Genomic DNA, 21,319 nt, shown 5'->3' with positions numbered 1-21,319 from the left:
ATTTTCTTAGTATCCATTAAAAAAACTGAATTAGCAGCCTCCGAAATGCAAGGGTAGCACTCCTCACTCTTCATAATTACCCTCATGAGGTCGTTTCTGAGCACCGACGGAAGGAGAATGCTCTTATCCTGTGAACATTCCACTTTCTCTGACCAAACGGAAATCTTATTTCTAGATGCTGTATTGGATCTGTTCAAGGTTTTTCCTGGACAGGGCTAGATTTTCTGTGTATGGGATCCAAAGTAAGAAAACTGCTCTTTTGAGAGTACAAAGCAATACTTAGTAGCACTCACTGCTTCTTGCTGTGCATGGGGAACTTTTCTCCCTTCCTAGGGCAGAAGGGTTTTACTGTATACTTGCTGTAGGGCCAGTTATTGGTTCTTGCCCCTTCCATAAACGAAAGACCATAAATGGTCACTAAAATCTCAAGTTTAAAGTGTGGCTTGAAGGGAATTTGTTCAACTTGATACTGGTAAAGTATTCATGCCAAGTCTGTTGATATACAAATGAGGATTAACTATTTGTCCAGGAAACATAAGTAACTCTTAAGGTCTAATTTTTCTTTTTGATATGTGAGAAGCTGAAAGAAAGAAACAGTATGTGAATCAGGAGGATGTCCCTGGTGGTCCATTGGTTAAGACTCTGCCCTTCCTGTTCAGGGGGCATGAGTTTGATCCCTGCCCTGAGAAATTCTGCATGCCATGCGGCACGGCCAAAGAAGCAAACAAAAAAAAAAATTTAAATAAATAAAGATATGAATGATAGCCTTTAAAATTTTCTGAATTTTCACATACTGATATTTCTCCTGTTGGACCTACAAATACCCTTAAACTACTTTGATACAGCTTTTGCCACTTGATGTTGATGTTAATTGCTGATTGACAGAAATGCTCTTCTTTCTACTGACTTTCTTCCAGATGAAGAGAAGAACAAGCAAAACAAAACAAAAACTCAAACCAGTGATCCCAGTGAAGGAAAAGCAAAAAATGTGCGGCATGCTTATGTTCACAAACCATATCTTTACTCAAAGTATTATAGTGATTCTGATGACGAACTTACTGTGGAACAACGGCGGCAGTCTATTGTAAGTCAGATTTGAGCTCTTGTTATGTTAACCTATTAAATCAGGTTGGCATACTTGACTAGTCTGTTCACAGGCTACTGGTGAGCATTTGAAACGGTGACTTATAGGTTCCACCTTCAGGAACCTTGTCATTTAGGCAGAATAGATAAAAACGTGATGGAGCTGTTCATATCATCATGATTGGTGAAAAACTGCTAACACCCTCGGTGTTTCATAGTATGGAAATGTTTGACCCGAGTATGGATCCAGCCATAAAGAGAGATGGCATCAGCCATTAACATATTATTAAGAGGGAAGCATAGTCGTCCACATATTTCCTTCATTTAATAGTACTTCTAAGATGTACCACTGAATTATTAACAGCTTTTTAGAGAAACTGCTACCTCATTGTATGTATACATCAGTTTTAATAAGTTGGCTTACAATTTCAGAAACATTAAAATATGAAAAGTTGTGCATCAAAGAATAAGGAAATACTACTTCATAAAAAATGATTTGAAGGAAGCGCACCAAAATGTTAATAGTAGCCTCTCTCTTAAGAGATTAGTTGATCAGGAGTTATGCTCATGCTTAGAGTATTTGACACTTTGAGGCTTTGAATTCTGGGCAGGAAAGAGATGGTAGAGTAACACAATGACTGGATCCTCCCTGGTTTAAAATACAACTACAGGAAGTCCCACATCCAAACCCTGGGTCCTAAGAGTATAGCCAGCAAGTAACATTTGTTGTAGGACCACCCTGTCACTGGAATCTGCATTTCATCTTTCTTTGAGAAAATCAGATAATTATAAAGACCTACCTCTACACGTGATGCTCATAGACATTTTTATAGGTAGCCTTTTAATTGGAATAACAGTTTATTAAACCACCGTTTCCCCAAATGATACCTTGAAATTGATGGCATTCTGAAAGTTAGTAAGGGAAAAATGTCACCTTCTGTCTCTTTTGAAACCCATGCGCACACATAGATGTGTTTATAGTGGTATGTAGGCACTTTTACAGAGCCCATTAATCTGTAAGGACATCTGAAGGGCAAGCATATTTTTTTTCAGGGTGTTTTTGCTCTTACTTGAGAATCTGTCAGCATAATTATGAATATTTTGTGGTTTTAGGCTAAAGAAAAAGAAGAGAGACTTTTAAGAAGGCAAATTAATAGAGAAAAACTTGAAGAAAAACGAAAACAGAAAGCAGAAAAGACAAAGTATTCAAAAGCTAAGAGTCAAGGTATAAGAGATCTTAACATTTAATATTTTAAGCTATGTACTTACCCCATTGACTTCTAGATATTAAGATAGCTTGTGAGGTATGATTATAAAATAAAGTGATAAAAATTGTATCTTAGATTTTTAAAACTATGTATTTTAAGATGTTTAAGATTTCCTTTTTAATCTGATGTATTTAGTCACATGTTTATTATATTTCTATATCTAAGTTAAACATTCTATCACATACCAGATTATACAACTCACATAATAGCAGTTTATTTTCCAGTGATTATGGAATGAATTATCACTGAAAAATTTATTGTTAACCTGTGAGTCCTCAAGCCTTGCAGTGATATTAATGGAATTCATCTATACTTTATGTTAACTAAAATGTCGAACATTTATCTGGAATATTTCATTGGACAGAATTGAACTTCCTCTGGACACTGATCTTGTTTGATGTAAAATACACACATGTACATATATGAGCACTTAAGATAAAAAATATAAGACTTCTCCATCTACATAAAATATTTTTATTCCAATACAACTTAGAGATATTGAAGCCATTTTTTATTTTTACAGTGATTAGAAAATCTTAATGAAGAATAAAGATTACACTGTTTATAAAACTGTGTTCTGAAACATAGTTTGTTGATTGCTTCTTCCCCAGGCAAAAGTAGTGTGGACTTAGAAGAATCATCAACAAAAGGTTTGGAACCCAAAGCCCCCAGAATTAAAGAAGTCCTTAAAGAACGGAAAGTTTTAGAGAAAAAGGTAGCCTTAAGCAAAAAGAGGAAAAAGGACTCCAGGTACGTATTTATTTGGCCACATTCACATTATAATATTCTCTCAACAAGCTTTCAGAAGAGAGGCATTGAAAATGACAGGAAAGAGTCAGACCTTGAGTGTGTATATTATTCCGTGTTTATGAAATAACATGGAATAGGGTTTTCTTTTCAGTATCATAATTCATTATGTTAATATCTATGATATTTCAAAACAGTGTGTACTAATCTTTTTCTTTTGTGGGGGTGGGAGCAGACTTTATTTGATAATCTCATGGAACCATTGGACTCTTTGCCCAGAGAAATGCAAGTGCATAAGCACACAGTTGTCCATAGTCTCAGAGAGTGTGTAGACCCTCTGAAGCACTCAGGAGCCGTTCCCCTTCTGGACATTCAGTTACCTCTTACTGACGGCGCTGCCTCCATTCTCTAGTCTTTCCACACACTTCACTAGTATCTCATGCTTCTCCCCGTAAACCAGCATTCCAAGCCAAACATTGTTTTTAGCACCTCATGATCATGGTTAATTCTGTAAGAATTACAAAGCTGAAGAGACTGAAGGTGGCTGTGTAGGCGTGGGCTATAGCATTGCTGTACCGGCAACATGCAGTTCTGTAAGTTTATCTTAGACTTGAAGGTAACTACGTCAGTGATTTTAGCTGAGTCAATCTGCAGAACTAAGTGAGAGAAGGAGGCTCTCATTTTTCTTACAGACTTCAGCCTTCTCTATCTGAATAAATAGAACTACTCTGTTTATTCAGAAGATAAGACTTTCAAAATGAAATTGTAGCCCATGTCATATTCTTCTTCAAGCGACAAATCACAAATTTTTGTTTCAAGAATACTTTCCTCTAGGACCAAGAGTGGTCCACTTCACATTCGGGATTTAGCTCTTCACTGTCAACCAAGAATAGGATTTAATTTGAAGTGCACAAGTCTCTAGGTACAAATTAAGTGTTTTATAGTGAAGAAAAGCTAAGCTTTTTAAAAAATCTTCCTGAGAAATTTAAATCACATTTTTTGGTCCAAAGTTCTTATTTCACATTTTGCCCCACCTAGGAACATTGATGAGAATTCTAAAAAGAAACAGCAATCTGAAGAAGATTCCAGAGAAACACTCAAAACAAGTGAGGTATGTCTTAATTAGTAAAACCCCACTTTAAATGCTCTTCTGTTAAGCCATTCAGTTATTTGTAGTAAAACTTAGAATACAGTCTGGTTTTTTTTTTTTTTCTACCTTGAATAGAAAGTCTGTCACATTCAACATTCCAACACCCCCATCCTATTATGGCCTAAATTCTTCATTTTGGCAAGTTGATTCTTAAGATCTTTTATCTGGATAATAGTTACTTTTCTTCTCCTCTCTCTTCCCCCAACTCCCCCACTTCTTGTTTCTTAAATTGACGATAATAAAATAGCCAGGAATAATAATGAAAAAGAAAAGGAGGAAAAAGCTAAAATCCTTCCACTAACAAATTATCATTGTCTTCCATTTCTCACCCACATATGTCCATAATTTTGTAGAGCAAATGTAACCTTGCATAGTGTTTTTAACATCCCCCCCATACTCATTTCACTGTAACTTCCTAATTAATACATTCTGATAATTATATAGCTTACATTGAATGAATATACTGTAATTTAAGCATTTTCTTATAGTTGAGCACTTGGACTGTTTTCTAAGATGTGATCATTTTAAATAGTAAAAATATGTAGATAAAAATACCCTCAAAATGTTCAGTAAGTACATTTTTTCTCCTTTTTACTTGTGATAAACTTGTTTTCACTGGGTTTTAATCTTTCTGTATACTTTTATATTTATAATTCTATAGCTGAACTATTGAATATCTTAACACTTCTAAAGGAAGCAGTAATAGTTTAGTAATTATTTATTCATAGCCTGTAAATATTCTTGATGTCTTTATGTAGAAATTAGAGTCATTTAGTATATTCTGATATTCTAATGTCATATTATTAATATTTAACTTTTTTAATGAGAAATCCCTTTGGAAAATGATCTTATAAGATTGTATTCACATTAATTGGTTAGAACTTATTGTAAAATTAGGTTGATGGCATCCCTGTTAGTTCTTTATTTGTGGAATTTAATTTCAAAGTAAGATCTTGCTATGTCCCAGTCCCTATAGTAATAGTGTATTAATCTTCATGTTAAAGTGTAAAAAAGGTGCAGTGATAAACTGACCCAGAGACACAAAGGGCTTTCTGAGGACTTCAGCCCATTGTTTGAATAAGAATAATTATAACTAGTTCATGAGTCCTTATTATAAAGTGTCATTGGTCATTAACATTAGTCCAGTCAGCGCCAGACTGTGGGTCAGGAGGAAGGTTTGGCTGCTTTGGTGTATTGGTATCTTCCCTTGGGTATGAACATGTGCATCAGATGTATATGATATGATTACTATTAGTTACCATGAGTTTCTATGTGCATTTGAAGCTTCCTAAATAAACTGTCTTACAGGTAACCTAAATTCATGAAGTTCCCATTGATAATTTGTATTTCTAAATTAAAATGTAAGAAAACTTTATTTCATTATAAAATTTTTAATTGCCTTCATTAGGTATTAAGTCTTTGGACTAAAAAGAACTAATGTCATTCTTTCAGCTTCTATTTATTAGTGACCACTGGGCATTAGTGGGCTTTAGCAATTTAAAGTCTGAGAATGCCTCCAAATGCCTGGACGCATCTCAGGAGAAAGAACTACTCTCTATAAAGATGCTGCTATATAGTGGGAAGAGTATTAGACCCAGAATGAAATTATCTGAACTCGTTGCAAGATGTCACATTATTGAACCATCCTGAGTTTCAGGTTCCTGATGCATAGAAATAAGTTAATAATACCTACCAGCTATTGGCAGAGGTGAAATAAGTAAGGTGTAGCATGTGGTAAAGAATTCACCTGGCAATGCAGGAGACGCGGGTTCGATCCCTGGGTCAGGAAGATTGCCTGGAGAAGGAAATGGCACACCACTCCAGTATTCTTGCCTGGGAAATCCCATGGACAGGGGAGCCTGGCAGGCTACAGTAAATGGGGTCACAAAGAGTCGCATGGCTTAGGAACTTAAACAACAACAACAAGCATGTTACAACGTTCAACATACTAAATGCACCCAAATTTTAGATTTGAATATAAAAACTAGATCTTATATTTTAACTTTTATTTTCTTACAGCATTGTGAAAAGGAAAAAGCATCTTCTTCAAAGGATCTAAAGCATGTCCATGCAAAGAGTGAACCAAGTAAACCTGCTCGAAGACTTTCAGAGTCTTTGCATCCAGCTGATGAAAACAAAAACGAATCCAAAATAGAAAGGGAACACAAAAGACGGACTTCTACCCCTGTTGTGGTGGAAGGGGTGCAGGAAGAGACTGACACGAGGGACGGAAAAAGGCCACTGGAACGCTCAGAAAGTGGCACAGAAGAACCCCAGAAACAGAAGAGCACGCTTAAAAACGAAAAGCATCTAAAGAAAGATGATTCAGAAACACCACATTTAAAAAGCCTGCCTAAGAAAGAGGCGAAATCCTCCAAGGAGAAGCCTGAAAAGGAGAAAACTCTGTCAGAAGACAAACCGTCTACAAAACACAAGTACAGAGGTGACAGTGCTCATAAAGCAGGAGATGAGCCCGAGCCTCACTCTTCCGAGAGAGGCTCGAGAGATGAAAACGTTCAGAAGACGAGTCAACAAGCAAAACTGTCGTCAGATGATAAAGCTGAACGAAGAGGTAAACACCGGAATGAAAGGAAGTTGTCAGTTTTGGGCAAAGATGGTAAACCAGTTTCTGAGTATATTATAAAAAGTGACGAGAATGTTCGTAAAGAAAATAAGAAAGAGAGACACGGGTCAGCAGACAAAACCAAGGCAGAGCACAAATCAAGAAGATCAAGTGATTCTAAAATTCAGAAGGACTCTCTGAGCTCCAGGCAACATGGAAGCACAGTACAGAGAAGAAGCGAAAGTTACTCCGAGGATAAATGTGATAATGACTTGACTAACACAGATAGTAATTCAAAACCAGAGGAGGCGATTCACAAGGAGAGGCGAAGAACCAAGAGCTTGTTGGAAGATAAACTTGTGTTGAAGTCTAAGTCCAGAAGCCAAGGCAAACAGTTGAAAGCATCTGAAACAGAATCACAAGAAAATACCACAAAACTGGCAACCACTCCAAAACCAGAGAAGGAGAAGAACACTGAAGAAGGTGAGCCAGACAGACAGCGGAAGTCCAGAGTTGAAGACAGACCTTCTGAGGAAAGCGGTGTGGAGCCCACGTCAGAGAGTGTGGCCCCTTCAGCGCATAGTGTGCAGAGAGAGTCTAGTCACAGAGCAAAGTTGCCACTAGCAAAGGAGAGGTGCAAGGCTGAGAAAGAGTCAGGCTCCACCAGACTCGAGAGAAAGCTGTCAGACGGGCACAAAAGCAGGAGCTTAAAGCACAGTAGTAAGGACGTGAAAAAGAAGGAAGACAACAAAACAGAGGACAAGGATGGAAAAGAAGTTGACGGCAGTCATGAGAAGCCCAGAGGAAGTAGTTCAGTCGTAGAGAAGAAGTTAAGTAGAAGGTTGTGTGAAAATCGAAGAGGCAGCGTATCCCAAGAAATGGCTAAAGGAGAAGAAAAACCAGCAGCAAACCCTTCAGGTGCTCCCAGTAGTTCCTCCCTTCAGAGACCCAAAAAAAGTGGTGATCCTGCCCTGATGCCCGAACAAGAGCCAATGGAAATTGATCCCGAGCCAGCCATGGAAAATGCAGTGGAAGTCCGCAAAACCCAAGACGGCAGCAGTAGCTCTCAGCAAGAACTTGACTCAGAAAATGTTACAAAACAAAAAACTACCGCTGCAGTCCTAAAGGAGGAGTTACAGACTCCCATGGGAGAGTCAAAACCAGCATCTCCGGCCTGTAAATCGGGGCGTGGAACAGGAGCTGTTGGTAATTCCGAAAAGCACGCTGACCACAGAAGCACCCTGACCAAGAAAATGCATCTCCAAAGCTCTGTGTCCAAACCTAACTCCGAGGAAAAGGAGTCTGCTCAACAAGAAACTCAGGAAATGAATGTAGACTCCGAAATGAGTCACTGTTTGTTACCCCGTGCCCCATCAGAAAGTGACAGGGCACAGAAGAATTTGAAAAACACCACCAGGCCCACCGAAGAACGCCTTGCTCCAGGAGACCCCACTCTTAAACATTCCACAAAGGTAGATCCCGCCCCGTCCTTAGGCTCCATGACTGCTGGGCCTCAGAAACAGTCCCACGATTCAGGGGTGCTTCCTTTAGTTGACAGAAGAAGTGGGTCAGAAGGTACCACAGCCAGCACCTCGCTCATCCACCACTCTGAAATCCCTAAGCAAAGCTGGACTGATGAGGAATCAGAAGTCCCTAGGACAAGTGACAGCAGAAAAGGCAATGCCGTTTCCACAGTAGATACACCAGCAGAAGCCAGCGTGGAGAGCAGAAGACACATTCCAGAAGGTGCACAGGCCTTCATACTGCACAGCAGACAAGGGAAAGTAGACACGCCTGTTGGCAGTGAGTCAGGGGACAGGACAGTGGAAAAGGAGAACACTGACAAAGAAGGTGGCTCGATGGATGTGGATGGGAAAGGAAGTAACTCAAGTTCGAAGCAGACAGTTAGGGCTTCTGTAGAAAATGGCCACAAGGTTGGTGTTGCTGTTGATCAGGTGGTAGGCATGAGTACAAAAACAGATACTATTGGACTTAAGCAGAGCAGAGGCCCAGCTGAAGTTGAAAACATACCAGCCGATGCTGACAGAAGGCACGGACACAGTGAGGTGGACACCAGTGCTGAGAGCAATGCCGTGTCCTCTGTTCTACATCAAAGGAGCGGGAAAGCTGAGATTCCGACAGCCAGGCCTAGTAGAGGAGAAAAGGCTTCCATCGCCAGCAGCACTGAGGGGAAGGACAGTGGTGTTCCCCTAAACCTGGTGAAGGCGGGGACTGCCACAACCACATCTGCAGAGACGGTGGAGGGTGGGGTGGCCATGCCTTGCACAAGCATCGAGGCAGACGAAGGCCTCACAACGGGCACGTGCTCCGAAAACCACCCTCTTCACGTCGGGGAGGAAGCCAGAGAAGGCACCATCTTTGCTGCAGCCGAGGAAGGTGGGGGTGTCGTCACAGAAGGATTTGCAGAAAGCGAAACGTTCCTCACAAGCACCAAAGAGGGAGAAAGTGGGGAATGCGCCCTGGCCGAGCCTGAAGAAAGAGCAGCTGACCCCGTGACGGCCCCCACGGGGACCACCGAGGCTGACGCCAGGAGCGCAGCGACCGAGGAGAAGGATGACGCTGTGACCAGCGCGGGTTCTGAGGGCAAGTGCGATGGGTCTTCAGGTGGAGACTCGGAACTCGTGGAAGGAACGGTCAGGTTTATCAGTGAGGTTGAGAGCGACGGAGCAGTAACAAGTGCGGGGATGGACATCAGGGAGGGGTCCCTAAGCAACGAAGAGTTGGATGGATTCCAGAGAAGCCCACCGAGAGCAGGGCCCAAGAAGGAAAGCGAGGGGACGGTGACGTGCACAGGGGCAGGGGGTAGAAGAGACGGCAGTGTCCTGTGCTCCGCAGCTGGGGTGGAGCCTCAGGAGGAGCGCAGGGTGACGGGGGCCCCTGGGGGCCCCATAGACACCCCCACCCCCACGGCAGCCAGCGCCGCCCAGGAGGAAAGCGGTTCTGTGATGGACGGCCCGGAGGGTGAAAGTGCCGTCACCAGCACCGGGATAACCGAGGAGGACGGGGAAGGCCTGGCGAGCTGCACAGGTTCAGAGGAGAGCAGGGAAGGCTTCGCCCTGAGTTCCGAATCCGAAGAAAACGAAGAGAGTGCCATGGATAGCACGGTAGCCAAAGACCCCACTGATGCGCCTGTGGTGGCCCCCGGCCCCTGCGACGATGAGGGCGTGGTGACCAGCACGGGCGCCAAGGAGGACGAGGATGAAGGGGAGGGCGTGGTGACCAGCACGGGCCGGGGGAATGAGGTCGGGCACGCGTCCACGTGCACAGGGATGGAAGAGGAGAGCGAAGGGATGTCGGTCTGCGAGAGCGCAGGCGGAGACGCTCAGCTTGGCCCTGTGGCAGGGCGTGTGGACGCCGAGGCCGGTGGCACCGTCCCGCATGCGTACGAGAGTACCGTGGACAGCGTGAGCGGCGCTGAGAAGGACACTAAAGACGCAGAGATCTGCTCCAGCGCCAAAGGGGTCGTGGAGAGCAGCGTGAGCAGCGGGGCTGCAGGGGAGGGCATGGCGGCTCCCGCTTCTGAAGGTCGCCAGGGGCCCATGACCAGCGCAGCTTTAGACCGCAGGGACGGTGAGCTCAGCAGAAACGAAAAAGCCGACGATACCACGCCCTCCACTGGCCTGGTGGGGGACAGTTACGAGGCCCTCGTGTCCGCTGCTGTGCCAGAACATGAGCCTCCTCACACGTCACCGGGCGAAAAAGATGAGGGTGACATCACCTCCGTAGAGAACGAAGACTGTGATGGCCTTGCGGCCGCCACGGCCATTGACAGTGTCGCCAACCAGGCTGGTGTGGCTGGGGGTTCAGGTGAAGGGAAGGGCTTGGTGATCTCCACCAGCACAACAGACGATCTCACCCCACAGCTCAGCACTGTGGTAGACATGAGGGCTGGCCATTCAAGCGCCTTGAGACCTGAAGAGAGCGCGGAGGGCCCCAGAGTGAACATGGAGGAGTTCGAGGCCCCCATGCCCAGCGCAGCATCAGGTGACGGGAGCCAACTCACGGCTGCGAGAAACGAGGAGAAAGACGAGTGTGCCATGATTTCCACAAGCATCGGGGAGGAATTCGAAGTGCCCATTTCCAGCGCGACAGCCCTCCATGGTGCCCAGAGTCCGCAGCCCGTGGCAGCCGTGGAAGACAGAGCCAAAGCGCTGGCCCTGGTGAGCGCCGATGACTTTGAGGGGCCCACGCCCAGTGCGCCTGCGCAAGCCGAGAGCCCCCTTGCTTCAACCAGCAAGGAGGAGAAGGACGAATGTGCGCTCATTTCCACCAGCATCGCAGAAGATTGCGAAGCCTCTGTGTGCGGTGTGTCTAGGGAAAGGGAACATGAGCAACCCGTCCTGGAAGAGAAGGACGGCAGCGCTATCATCTCCACAAGCTCAGGAGAGGACTGCGAGGGCCCCGTGTCCAGTGCTGTCGCTCGAGAGGATGCCCAGGCCTCGGTCAGGCCGGCGGAAGAGGCGAGCGACATGGCCATGATTTCCACCAGCACCTCGGAAGGCTGTGAGGCGGTCATGGCCGGCGCCGTCCCGCAGGAGGAGGAGCTGCCCGCGGGCACTGGCACAGAGGACGTGAGCGATGCCGCTATCATCTCCACCAGCACGGCCGAATGCCTGCTGGCCCCTGCTGGTCTCGACAGGCATGAAGAGGTTCATTTGAGTGCAGACAGCCCCAAAGGAAAGGATGCCCCATCAGCCACGATGATGAGCAAGCCTGAGGCCCCTCTGTCCAGCCTAATGGCCGAGGACAAGTGTCAGTGTCCTGGGCCCTCCACAGGGGGAAAAGAAGTGGGCCCTGTGGTGGCAGGGGGCACTGGGGAAGAGCATGACCGGGTGTCGGTCAGTATGCTTTCTGCAGGTGTCGGGATTGTGGCAGAGAGCGAGAGGCTTGGCAAGGACTGTGCAGACAGAGTTCAGAGAGAAGATGAAAGGCCTGAGGCAGGGACATCAGGGGGCAGCACGCCAGCGAGATGCCCAGCAGGGGGGAGTGGGGACTCGCCTGTCAACCCGCAAGGACTAGAGCAGGCTCCCGAGGGCACCATCAGTGTGCGCTGTTTGACAGCAGTCAATCCTGGTGCTAAAAAAGCTGATGACCAGTGGGGTCCTGAGGGGCACTTGAAAACCACCACCGCTGAATGTATTAATGGCCAGGAGTCAGAAATGGCTCCTTCCCACACAGCAGCCCTTCCCACCGCCTACAATGTAGCTCTCTCAGCTGCTAAACAGGAGCAGAACTTGACGAGCAGGAGTGACCACCGTGGCCAGTGCACTGTCCCAGCATCCACTAAGAAAACAGGAGAAGATAACAGTGTGACCAAATCCTGCCAGCAAGAAGGTCTTCAAGTCACTGTTTCTTCTGAAGAAAATTTGCGTGATCGAGGTGAGACTCTTAAGTGCAAATTTTTGTGTTTTATAAAGATAATTGTATGTAGAGGATATTTAAGATGGTTTTGGTTCTGAAAGTGAAAGTGAAGTCGCTCAGTCGTGTCCTACTCTTTGCAACCCCATGGACCCTAGCCCACCAGGCTCCTCCATCCATGGGATTTTCCAGGCAAGAACACTGGAGTGGATTGCCATTTCCATCTCCAGGAGATCTTCTTGTCCCAGGGATTGAACCTGGGTCTCCCACATTGTAGGCGGACACTTTACCGTCTGAGCCACCAGGGAGGTTTTGGTTTTAGAATATAGCAAAATCACTGTCATCCAAGTTGAGAGCCAGGCTTCTCTAAAATCACGTTTAAATGGTTAGTCTTAGACCCACTTCTCATGTGCGACGTGGGCAGTTAGGAGGCTTCCAGCTGTCTCATCGGCTGGACAAGTGTAGTCCACAGGACTGTTGCAAGTTACTAAACATCTTTGGCCTTCAGGCTTCTTAGTAGTCAAAATGAAGGCACCTTACAGCAGTGTATGAGATGAGCATTTTTTTTAATCACCTCATTTTACAAATGAACGTTCGAAGAGTTTAAATAACTTGCATGGTACTTGGATGCCTCTTAGGAAAAAAAAAATCACATCTGAGCCTCAGCTTTCTGTTGTGTCAGAAGGGGATGATAGCACAAAACAAGCCCCGTCCCAGCCCTCATGTGACTTATTACAGGTTCCAGGTACGTGTCAGTTTAGTCTAGCTGGCTGCTTCTCATTGAGGAAGCACATTATGTTTTATTTAGCAGCGTTTATTGTTCATGTGGGCTAGTTTCTGGCTTAGTATTTGAAGAAGAATCGTGTTCCCTCCTGCTAGATTCCAGAGAGTGCCGGTCTTATTGGAAACTTGTTGGTACTTTTCAAAGCTGTAAGCTTGGAGCTCAGTCATTGATTACCACTCACCCACCCACTTCAGACATGTTATACCAGGTACCACTGTGGATTCAGAGATGATGGGAAGATGGTTGTGAATCCAGCCACATATTGTGTTTAGGCTGTGACACGGCACTGTGACAGGTGCTTAGGACAGGCTTAACAGGATGCTATGAGAACTCGAAGGGGGTACGTGGGCTGGACAGGAAGCGAGCAGGGATGCTGTCTTCCTCGCAACTCTGTGTAAATGGGAGCAAGCTGCACTTTTAAGCTGAAATATCACCTAAGTGCTACTCTGGAGGCTGAGGCCAGTAGATTTAGTCCTGTTTCTTATAGGGACTTAGGAGACACTAAGAGATGTTCCAAGGATTGAAATAAATGACTTAAAATTTTTCTGTTGACTTTAACTTAGGGTGAGTTGAATGTTCTGGAAGTTTCTATGACTCAGCCATTGCTACAGTCTGTTATTCCTCCTGCCTCCTGCCTCTCCTTCCCTCTGAAGGAGCAGAAATAGAAGGACTTTTAGCAAGGAATAAGCCCACAGCCTCCTGGAGAAAGGAAGGGTTTTCTTGGGAGGCGTCCATGTGGGCAAGTGAGAGGAACAAGTCTCAGGACAGAGGAGAGAAGGAAAGAAAGGGATAGGTTTGAGTCTACCAGGGAAAATTCTGTTCCCTTTTTATCTGTTTCACAGTTTTTAACTTTATGTTCAACTTTGCTGTGTTAGCACAAGCAAGTAAAATGAGTCTGTTCACAAATCACCATCTTTATTAGGAATATGTCTCAGTGGCCTTGAATGTTTTCTTTTAGGGACAAGCTTGATACAGATATCTATAGAAAAATACTTGGAAATAAGACGTCCTCACAAATGATAGAGTATCATTCTTCGTGGCCAGCCAGCATAACAGCCAGAAACATTTTTATACACATCCCATCCCCCCGAAATGAGTGAATGACCCCTTGCCTTTTATCTGAGAATTTTCGGGCGTATTCCCCTTTATTGTTTTCTACTGACAGGAAACTAAACATGACGGAGGAGGGCATAGCGTGTCTAGATGACAGCTAGACAACATCCTGTTACCTTTTGACTCAAGGTGTATTTTGCAAGCAAATTCTTAAACTGATTGAATGATTTGCATTTCTTTAGGCAGAAAAGAGTCTCCATCAAATGCTGTGGGAAGATTGGGACTGAAAACCAACTTGAAACCTGAGGTATGGCTGATCATTCAGTTATGCTGAACTGTCAGTGGTGTGTGTACCTTTTCACCATGTACAGATACATGTACACGAGCAGAATGCAGCCCCAGCTCTCACTGTACCAAAGCTATTTCAGTTCTGTTACTGACACGTCGTGTGAGGGAAGAGTTCAGAACCTGAATAGTCTCAGCTGATAGCACCATCATCAATTCCATCCACTCAAACCAGAAAGCCAAGGGTCACCCTCAGTCACCCCACGTTTCATCTATTGCTGGTTCTCATAGTTTCCATTCCCAAAATGTACCTTGAGTCCACCTATTTCTGTTTCTACGGCTACCACCTAGTCTAAGCCTCTACCCCGGTAGGTAGTGTCCCCATTCTGCTTCCTCTCCAGCCCCTCCTCCAGTCTTCACTCAGCCCTGAGAGTTAGCTTGAAAAACATAAATTAGGTCATGTCATTGCTCTGCTTGAAATTTCCAATGACTTCTCATTGGATTTAGAATAAAATCTAGTTTGGGAGGAGGTTTTCTTGTTCCTCTGTCACAGCCTGTGTGCTCTACACAGTTTAGTCTCCGTACCCCCTTCCAGCCTGATCTCCTGGCGCCTCCGAGTCCACGTGACAAGATAGTGGCAAACATGGGGGCTGTGAACGCAGTGCAGAGGAGCCTCGACTCACAGCAGGGCCAGTGGGTGGAGGGGGGCGGCTTGCAGGAGGACTTTGGAGTGGACTTCTGCAAACAGTGGAAGTGTACCCGAGGACACAGAAAGGGAAGAGCCATTCGTGAGTCCTGGGCATTGCAGTGTTTCAGGGGTGAGCTGCGCTGAAACCTCAAGCCTCTTGAAGAAATGAGACCAGATCAGGAAGGGCTTGTGTGTTGTACTCAGCATTTTACTTTAGCGCAATAGGAGAGCCATTGATGGATGAAATACGAGATTAGTTTCACCTTTTTGTTCCTAAAGGTTGACAGGATGCTGAGTGTTTTGTTTAATTCCCTTCAGGTAAATTAAACTTACCTTCTTATTTCAAAAACCTCATAACCTTGTTATGGTGCCTTGGACTTTTTAGGTATTTGTGCCATCAGAAGAAGAGAAAAATCATGAAATGCCAGCACCACCAGCAAGTCCAAGTGGGAGAAAGCTGAGTGGAACAGGTAAACTCCTTTTAGCGGTTGTTCACATTCTTTTTTCCTTACATGTGGGTTTATCTTTTATCACCACTTAAAATTTATAGCTAATATGTAATAAAACATTGACAGGCTATATGGATTTACCTATCATTTTTTAACATAGATTAGAGAAAAAACTCTTTGCTATTTCATTTTTAACTTATACTTTTTCTTCATGAAGCGTTAACATCAGTCAGAATCACGTAAGGTTGTGTTTAAATCTGATGCCTCTGAATAACTGTGTCCAAACCAGCTGCCTTGGAGCAGACCCTTGCTCTTGCCCACAAGCGTGTCTCTGTGGCCCTCCCTGTCCTTCCAGATGCCATCACAAGCGCATTTCCAGAAGGCTAGTCTTCGCCCGTCTGCCCACTTCTTTTAACCTCATGCTCTTGACCCCTGGGCTCTGGCCGTTGCTGCGTCACTGAAGCTCCTCCCCACTTGCAGAGCCTCTTCTCAGTCTCTCTCTGCACCAGTCTTCAGTGTCCACTAAAGGTGTGAAGGGAAGGTCTCAGCCTCAGACAGAGTTAGGACAGCAGCTCTCAAACACTTCGGTCTCAGGACCACTTTACACATGACCTCGTCTAAATCTGACCACCCACCAGAGACCCTCACTACAACACCATCACATTGGGGATTACATTTTTAATATATGGGGTGGGTGGCAGTATATTCAGTGTGAAGGGGACACAAACATCCAGTCTGTAGCATGCAAAACACTGAAAAGTTCAGGCAAAGCATGATCCAGGAGCAGAGACATCTTTCAAAGGCCCAATTTCTTACCTTCTCTCTTAATCCCCAGCAGAAGTAATCGCTTTCCCACCCTTGGCCTCTAGGAAGATACCTTGTGCTGTCATTCGTGGGCGAAGTGCTGAGACTTGTGATTCAGTTTCGGTGCCTGAGTTACATTCTCTAGAATTCTTTTTTAAACTCGGCCATATGTTATGGGCGTCCTTCTTTGTCAGCATATGCAGATCAGCTGCATTTGTTTCAGTAGTGGTCTGCAGCACACGGTCCCCCTGTTGTTGGGTCTCTTAGTGCCCCCCTGTGTGTGTAGTTTTTACTGTTACAAGTAACGCTGCAGGGAGCTTCCATATGTGTATAATCATGTACTTTTCCAATTTTTTTTGAAAAAGTGAACCGAGAGGTCAAAGAACACACACGTTTAAATTTTCACTTCAAGCGCTTGCTATTCCCCCTAATTTGGAGATAAATATTGAAGAACAAGTAGGTGTGTATTTGGTGGACCAGGCAAAGAGAAAGGCAGTGTGTGAGGAGTAGTGTGTATAAATCCTCAACCAGGGCTATCTGGGCTGTCAGGGTGGGGACCTTCCAAAGCAAACCTTCTGAAAGGGCAGCCTTCAAAGTACGTGACCACAGGAACCTTATAAGCAGAAATACCAGGGCTTCCTGGAAGACCACCCCAAGACCTGGTAAGCCACTCGTCCTGACATGTTAAAACCCTAACGATGAATAATCTTCCCAAAACTTGGATAGATGGTAGTTAAAATTCCTGTGTATATGTTACAGTACACATAATTAATATCCCATTTGTTAATTGTCAAGAAGGTAACATTTTTGGATTCTGAAGTTCTTTGTTCCCAGAGTTGTATTTCAGACTGTGTTTAGGTACAGTTCAATAAGAGATCTACTTACGTAAAAGGAAGTTGTTTAAAAGAAAAATGTGTGTTCTGTCATTGTTGAGTAGAAACAGTAGGCTTGTACTTGAGGCTTCCAAAGAATATAAATAGCCCTTTGCTGTTTGAGGGGATAGGCTCTAACTCTTCATTTGATGGGATTATTTTTAAATGAACCAGTGTTACCCTGTCACCTAACAGTTATAGCACAGGCCTTCCCCACCTTCCTTCCAAGCCTCAGATTGCTGACATGGTTAAATCACTGTAGTGATCCAATGGATTGCTGCCTTTACTCTAAAAATGCAGGGAACGGTATTTTGTTGTTTTTCTGGTCGTGTGACAGAACATAGATGGTATTGATAGAAAATAATTGGTCCAAAATGTATAATTCACAAAGGCACTTAGGCCCCTTAGTGACATAGCCCCACTTAACTAAAAAGCTCTCAATTGGTTTCTCTGTTGTTCATAACCAGTTTTCAGTTTCCTTATTTCTCATTTTTGTCTTTGAACAGTTGAACTGCAGAGGGAGCCTTCGCTGGCGATTGACTCACCAAATGTAAGTCACCGTAATTGTTTGGATTTTGTTGTTATCACTTGGGATTATTTTGGTTTGAGGTTTTGAAAGTGATTACATTTAGGGGAGGGGCTGGCCACATGTTTCTTTAGGAGATGAGGCCATTTGTAGTGTGCGCTCCATTGAAGTTCAACCTACTCACATCTTTAATTTCATGTTCAGCTTTATCCACTGATGTCAGGAAACTTAGTTGCTTTTCTCAGAAAAAAGGAGTCACTCTGAATTCAGCAGCCCTGTGTTCTAGTGGCTTTTTAGGCCAATATCATGAGACAGAACCAAGGAAATAGAAGAAGGTCCAGATCCCTCAGACTCGGGAGCTCCCCTGGTAATCTTAATGAAATTCTTTGAAGAATTGGGAGCTTTCTATTTTTTATTACTGTAATGGGACTGCAAATTGGACTGTGGTGTTTTAAATTATCCTGGTGCCGTAGACCAAACTGACTTTAAGAACTTCACTGTGTATCTTTAGAAAGTGTTTGTGAGTGTACTAAATTGCAATTGCCATAAATGCATATTTTTTCCTAGCTGTGGCTCTCATAATCCCTTTTGTCTTTGAAGGATTTTTTTTTTTTTTTTTTGGTCTGTCTTAATGCATAGAGAAGTGTACATTTTGTAAAATGCTTGTGAATCACAGATAGTCACATTCTTTCCAGTGTCACTAGAAGACTCAGAAGAGCCCTGCTTCCCACCAAACACCCATGGTGTCAGGGGGCTTACCTCCCTCTGTTGAGACATCCCAGGCTGTATCTAGACCCTCACACCCAGTCTGCTGAGTGAAGGAGAAGAGCCCCACTTGGTTCTGTTCGGGTTTACCCTCCAAGAGCTCAAAGGATTCGAAATGTGGCTGTATCTCCAGGCCTGCCCCACCGTGTGCTGCGTTCTGCCTTGTTTCCCTGACGCCCCCAGCAGCTGCCTTTTTCCTTTCTGAGAGTGTCTGTCCTTTCCAAACAGGAAATTCTGCAGCTGGGGCTTAGAATGTTGTAGGATATTCTGGGGGCTTCCCAGGTGGCACTAGTGTGGTAAAGAACTCAACTGCCAGTGCAGGAGACATGAGAAACTCAGGTTCAGTCCCTGGATGGGGAAGATCCCTGGAGAAGGGAATGGCAACCCACTCTAGTGTCCTTGCCTGGAGAACCCCATGGACAGAGGAGCCCGGCGGGCACAGTCTATGTGGTCGCAGAGAGTGGGATACGACTAAAGTGACTGAGTGTGCATGAGAGATATTCAGAGGCTTTCCCTCAAAAAAAAGTAAAATTGACAAGGCTTGCCTGAGGGAAACCTTATAACAGATTGACAAAATCCCTCAACATTTTTTAAAAAGAAAATCATGAAGGATCATTGGATGGGAAGAGAATTTCTAAAGTTTTTTCTCTCTTTATTTCTTACTCTTACCATAACTGCTTTAACGACAAGGAGAATAAACTACAATAGGATGCTAATTTGTTAAACTGAAACTTCTTCAAAAAGAAGGTGTCCTCTGCTCTTGAACTGGGTGAAATTTAAAAGAACACGTTCGCCAGTCCCTTTAAGTGTTCTTCAAACAGCCAGAGTATTTTCTAGATATTCAAGATTTTTAAGAATATCTATAAATAGCCTTTTCTGTTGTGTGTTTAGGTCGAAAATGCAGGCTCAGAAACAACTGAAATTCATGGGAAATTTTATAGCAAAGAAGGTAAGTTAATAAATTTCGTAGTATAATTTTAATATTAATTGTAATTGTCATTTGTCAAGTGCCTTTTATGTGGCAGGCCCTGTGCTAATTATAATTACTTGGCAAATTTTTAATCATGTAACTCATATAATCCAGTAAAGTGAGTGTTCACAGCATCACACCTGTAGTTGAGGTAACAGACATAGAGAGTGGGCCAGTGGCTCGTTCAAGGTCATGAACCTTATAAATGGTCCCTGGACTTAAATAACAATTACAGTTTGCCAGGAACCTCACAATGGGTTTGTCCAGTGTGACTACAAAATGTATAGTCCTCTGTGGTTTGCTTATAGGGGAGGTTCTGTGCTGCGTAAACTGTGCTGCCTTCCGACAAGCAGCCTCAGTGTGATAGCAGACCAGGGCCCTCACACTTAACGTGCTCATTGCCCGGGAGTCAGGCCTTACTCCATGCAAGCTGGAGAGACTGCCAGCTCCAGAGGGATAATTCTGTTCTGAGAACAAAGTACAGAGTTGTATTTATTCCTACTGATTTTGTTCGTTCCCTGTTCCAAGAATGGGGAAAGCGGTCTTAATCCCCTGTACAGTTATTTTTTATTTGTATTGCTTCTTCTGTTAGTGGACATTTAGTGTGCAAGTGTGACTTGTCCACGACTTCCAGAGAGAGCTGCATGCATGGTGTGCTGTGTTCCTTGGACACTTGCTCATGCTCTGCTGCTCAGGAGCTGGGGGAAAGTGGCCTTGAGGTCTGCCGTGTAAATGCCAGTGAGTCTGTCCCCTCCTTGAACCCCGCTCACTCATTCTAGAAATAGAAATCATGGAACTTAACCTGACGTAGTTGTGTAAGGATCACACCACAATCACTTGTCAAGTGCCTTCCTCTTTTCCTTTCCCATTCTACACATGTGCCTAAAGTAAGTATTGGAGTGAATACTTAAGGGGGTTTGTTTTTTCTTTTTTCTTTTGTATTTCTTACTCAGAGATATCCAATGGTGGAAAAGACAACACAGAAGCCATAAGATGTCATAGCGCTGAAGCAAATCCTAAAGAGGTGGGTTTTTGTAGGAAACTCAAGCACTTCATGTTTTACGAATAGTGCTTTCTCTTGTGCAAAGGGCTTTTAGCTCTCTGTATAGATGAGAAATTAAATGTATTAATAGGTATTAAGAGTTCTCTGTGTCTGTGTTACTTGTTTATGCTTTTGTAAGATTAGGTAATTTAGCAGGTTGCAGGATTGTTTGGACATGTCCATACTGTTTTCTAACCCAAGTAAGGCGGTAGGTGTTGCAAGAGGGCATCAGGGGGCAGACACACTGAAACCATACTCACAGGAAACTAGCCAATCTATCACACGGGCCACAGCCTTGTCTAACTCAATGAAACTAAGCCATGCCCGTGGGGCCACCCAAGACAGGCGGGTCATGGTGGAGAGCTCTGACAGAATGTGGTCCACTGGAGAAGGGAATGGCAAACCACTTCAGTATTCTTGCCTTGAGAACCCCATGAACAGTATGAAAAGGCAAAATGATAGGGTACTGAAAGAGGAACTCCCCAGGTCGGTAGGTGCCCAATATGCTACTGGAGATCAGTGGAGAAATAACTCCAGAAAGAATGAAGGGCAAAAATAATGCCCAGTTGTGGATGTGACTGGTGATAGAAGTAAGGTCCAATGCTGTAAGGAGCAATATTGCATAGGAACCTGGAATGTCAGGTCCATGAATCAAGGCAAATTGGAAGTGGTCAAACAGGAGATGGCAAGAGTGAACGTCGACATTCTAGGAATCAGCGAACTAAAATGGACTGGAATGGGTGAATTTAACTCAGATGACCATTATATCTACTACTGTGGGCAGGAATCCCTCAGAAGAAATGGAATAGCCATCATGGTCAACAGAAGAGTCTGAAATGCACTACTTGGATACAGTCTCAAAAATGACAGAATGATCTCTGTTCATTTCCA

General features: G+C 44.2%; 1 protein-coding gene across 1 annotated transcript in view; it reads left to right on the top strand.

The window, feature by feature from the left end:
* The window catches only part of BOD1L1 (biorientation of chromosomes in cell division 1 like 1), a 53,287-nt gene that overhangs the window by 11,839 nt on the left and 20,129 nt on the right, over positions 1-21,319 (top strand). Inside the window, exons 6-15 of the mRNA XM_070791813.1 lie at positions 918-1,084; positions 2,197-2,308; positions 2,963-3,101; positions 4,137-4,209; positions 6,268-12,211; positions 14,270-14,334; positions 15,386-15,470; positions 17,632-17,675; positions 19,308-19,365; positions 20,340-20,410. Of these exons, the coding sequence (XP_070647914.1) occupies positions 918-1,084; positions 2,197-2,308; positions 2,963-3,101; positions 4,137-4,209; positions 6,268-12,211; positions 14,270-14,334; positions 15,386-15,470; positions 17,632-17,675; positions 19,308-19,365; positions 20,340-20,410 (6,758 nt within the window). The remainder of the gene's footprint in view (positions 1-917; positions 1,085-2,196; positions 2,309-2,962; positions 3,102-4,136; positions 4,210-6,267; positions 12,212-14,269; positions 14,335-15,385; positions 15,471-17,631; positions 17,676-19,307; positions 19,366-20,339; positions 20,411-21,319) is intronic.

Source organism: Bos indicus, chromosome 6, assembly GCF_029378745.1.
Source record: "Bos indicus isolate NIAB-ARS_2022 breed Sahiwal x Tharparkar chromosome 6, NIAB-ARS_B.indTharparkar_mat_pri_1.0, whole genome shotgun sequence".
In the NCBI taxonomy this organism is placed as follows: domain Eukaryota; kingdom Metazoa; phylum Chordata; class Mammalia; order Artiodactyla; family Bovidae; genus Bos; species Bos indicus.
Note: the sequence above shows the minus strand (reverse complement) of the source record. Positions and strands in the feature narration are given on the sequence as shown.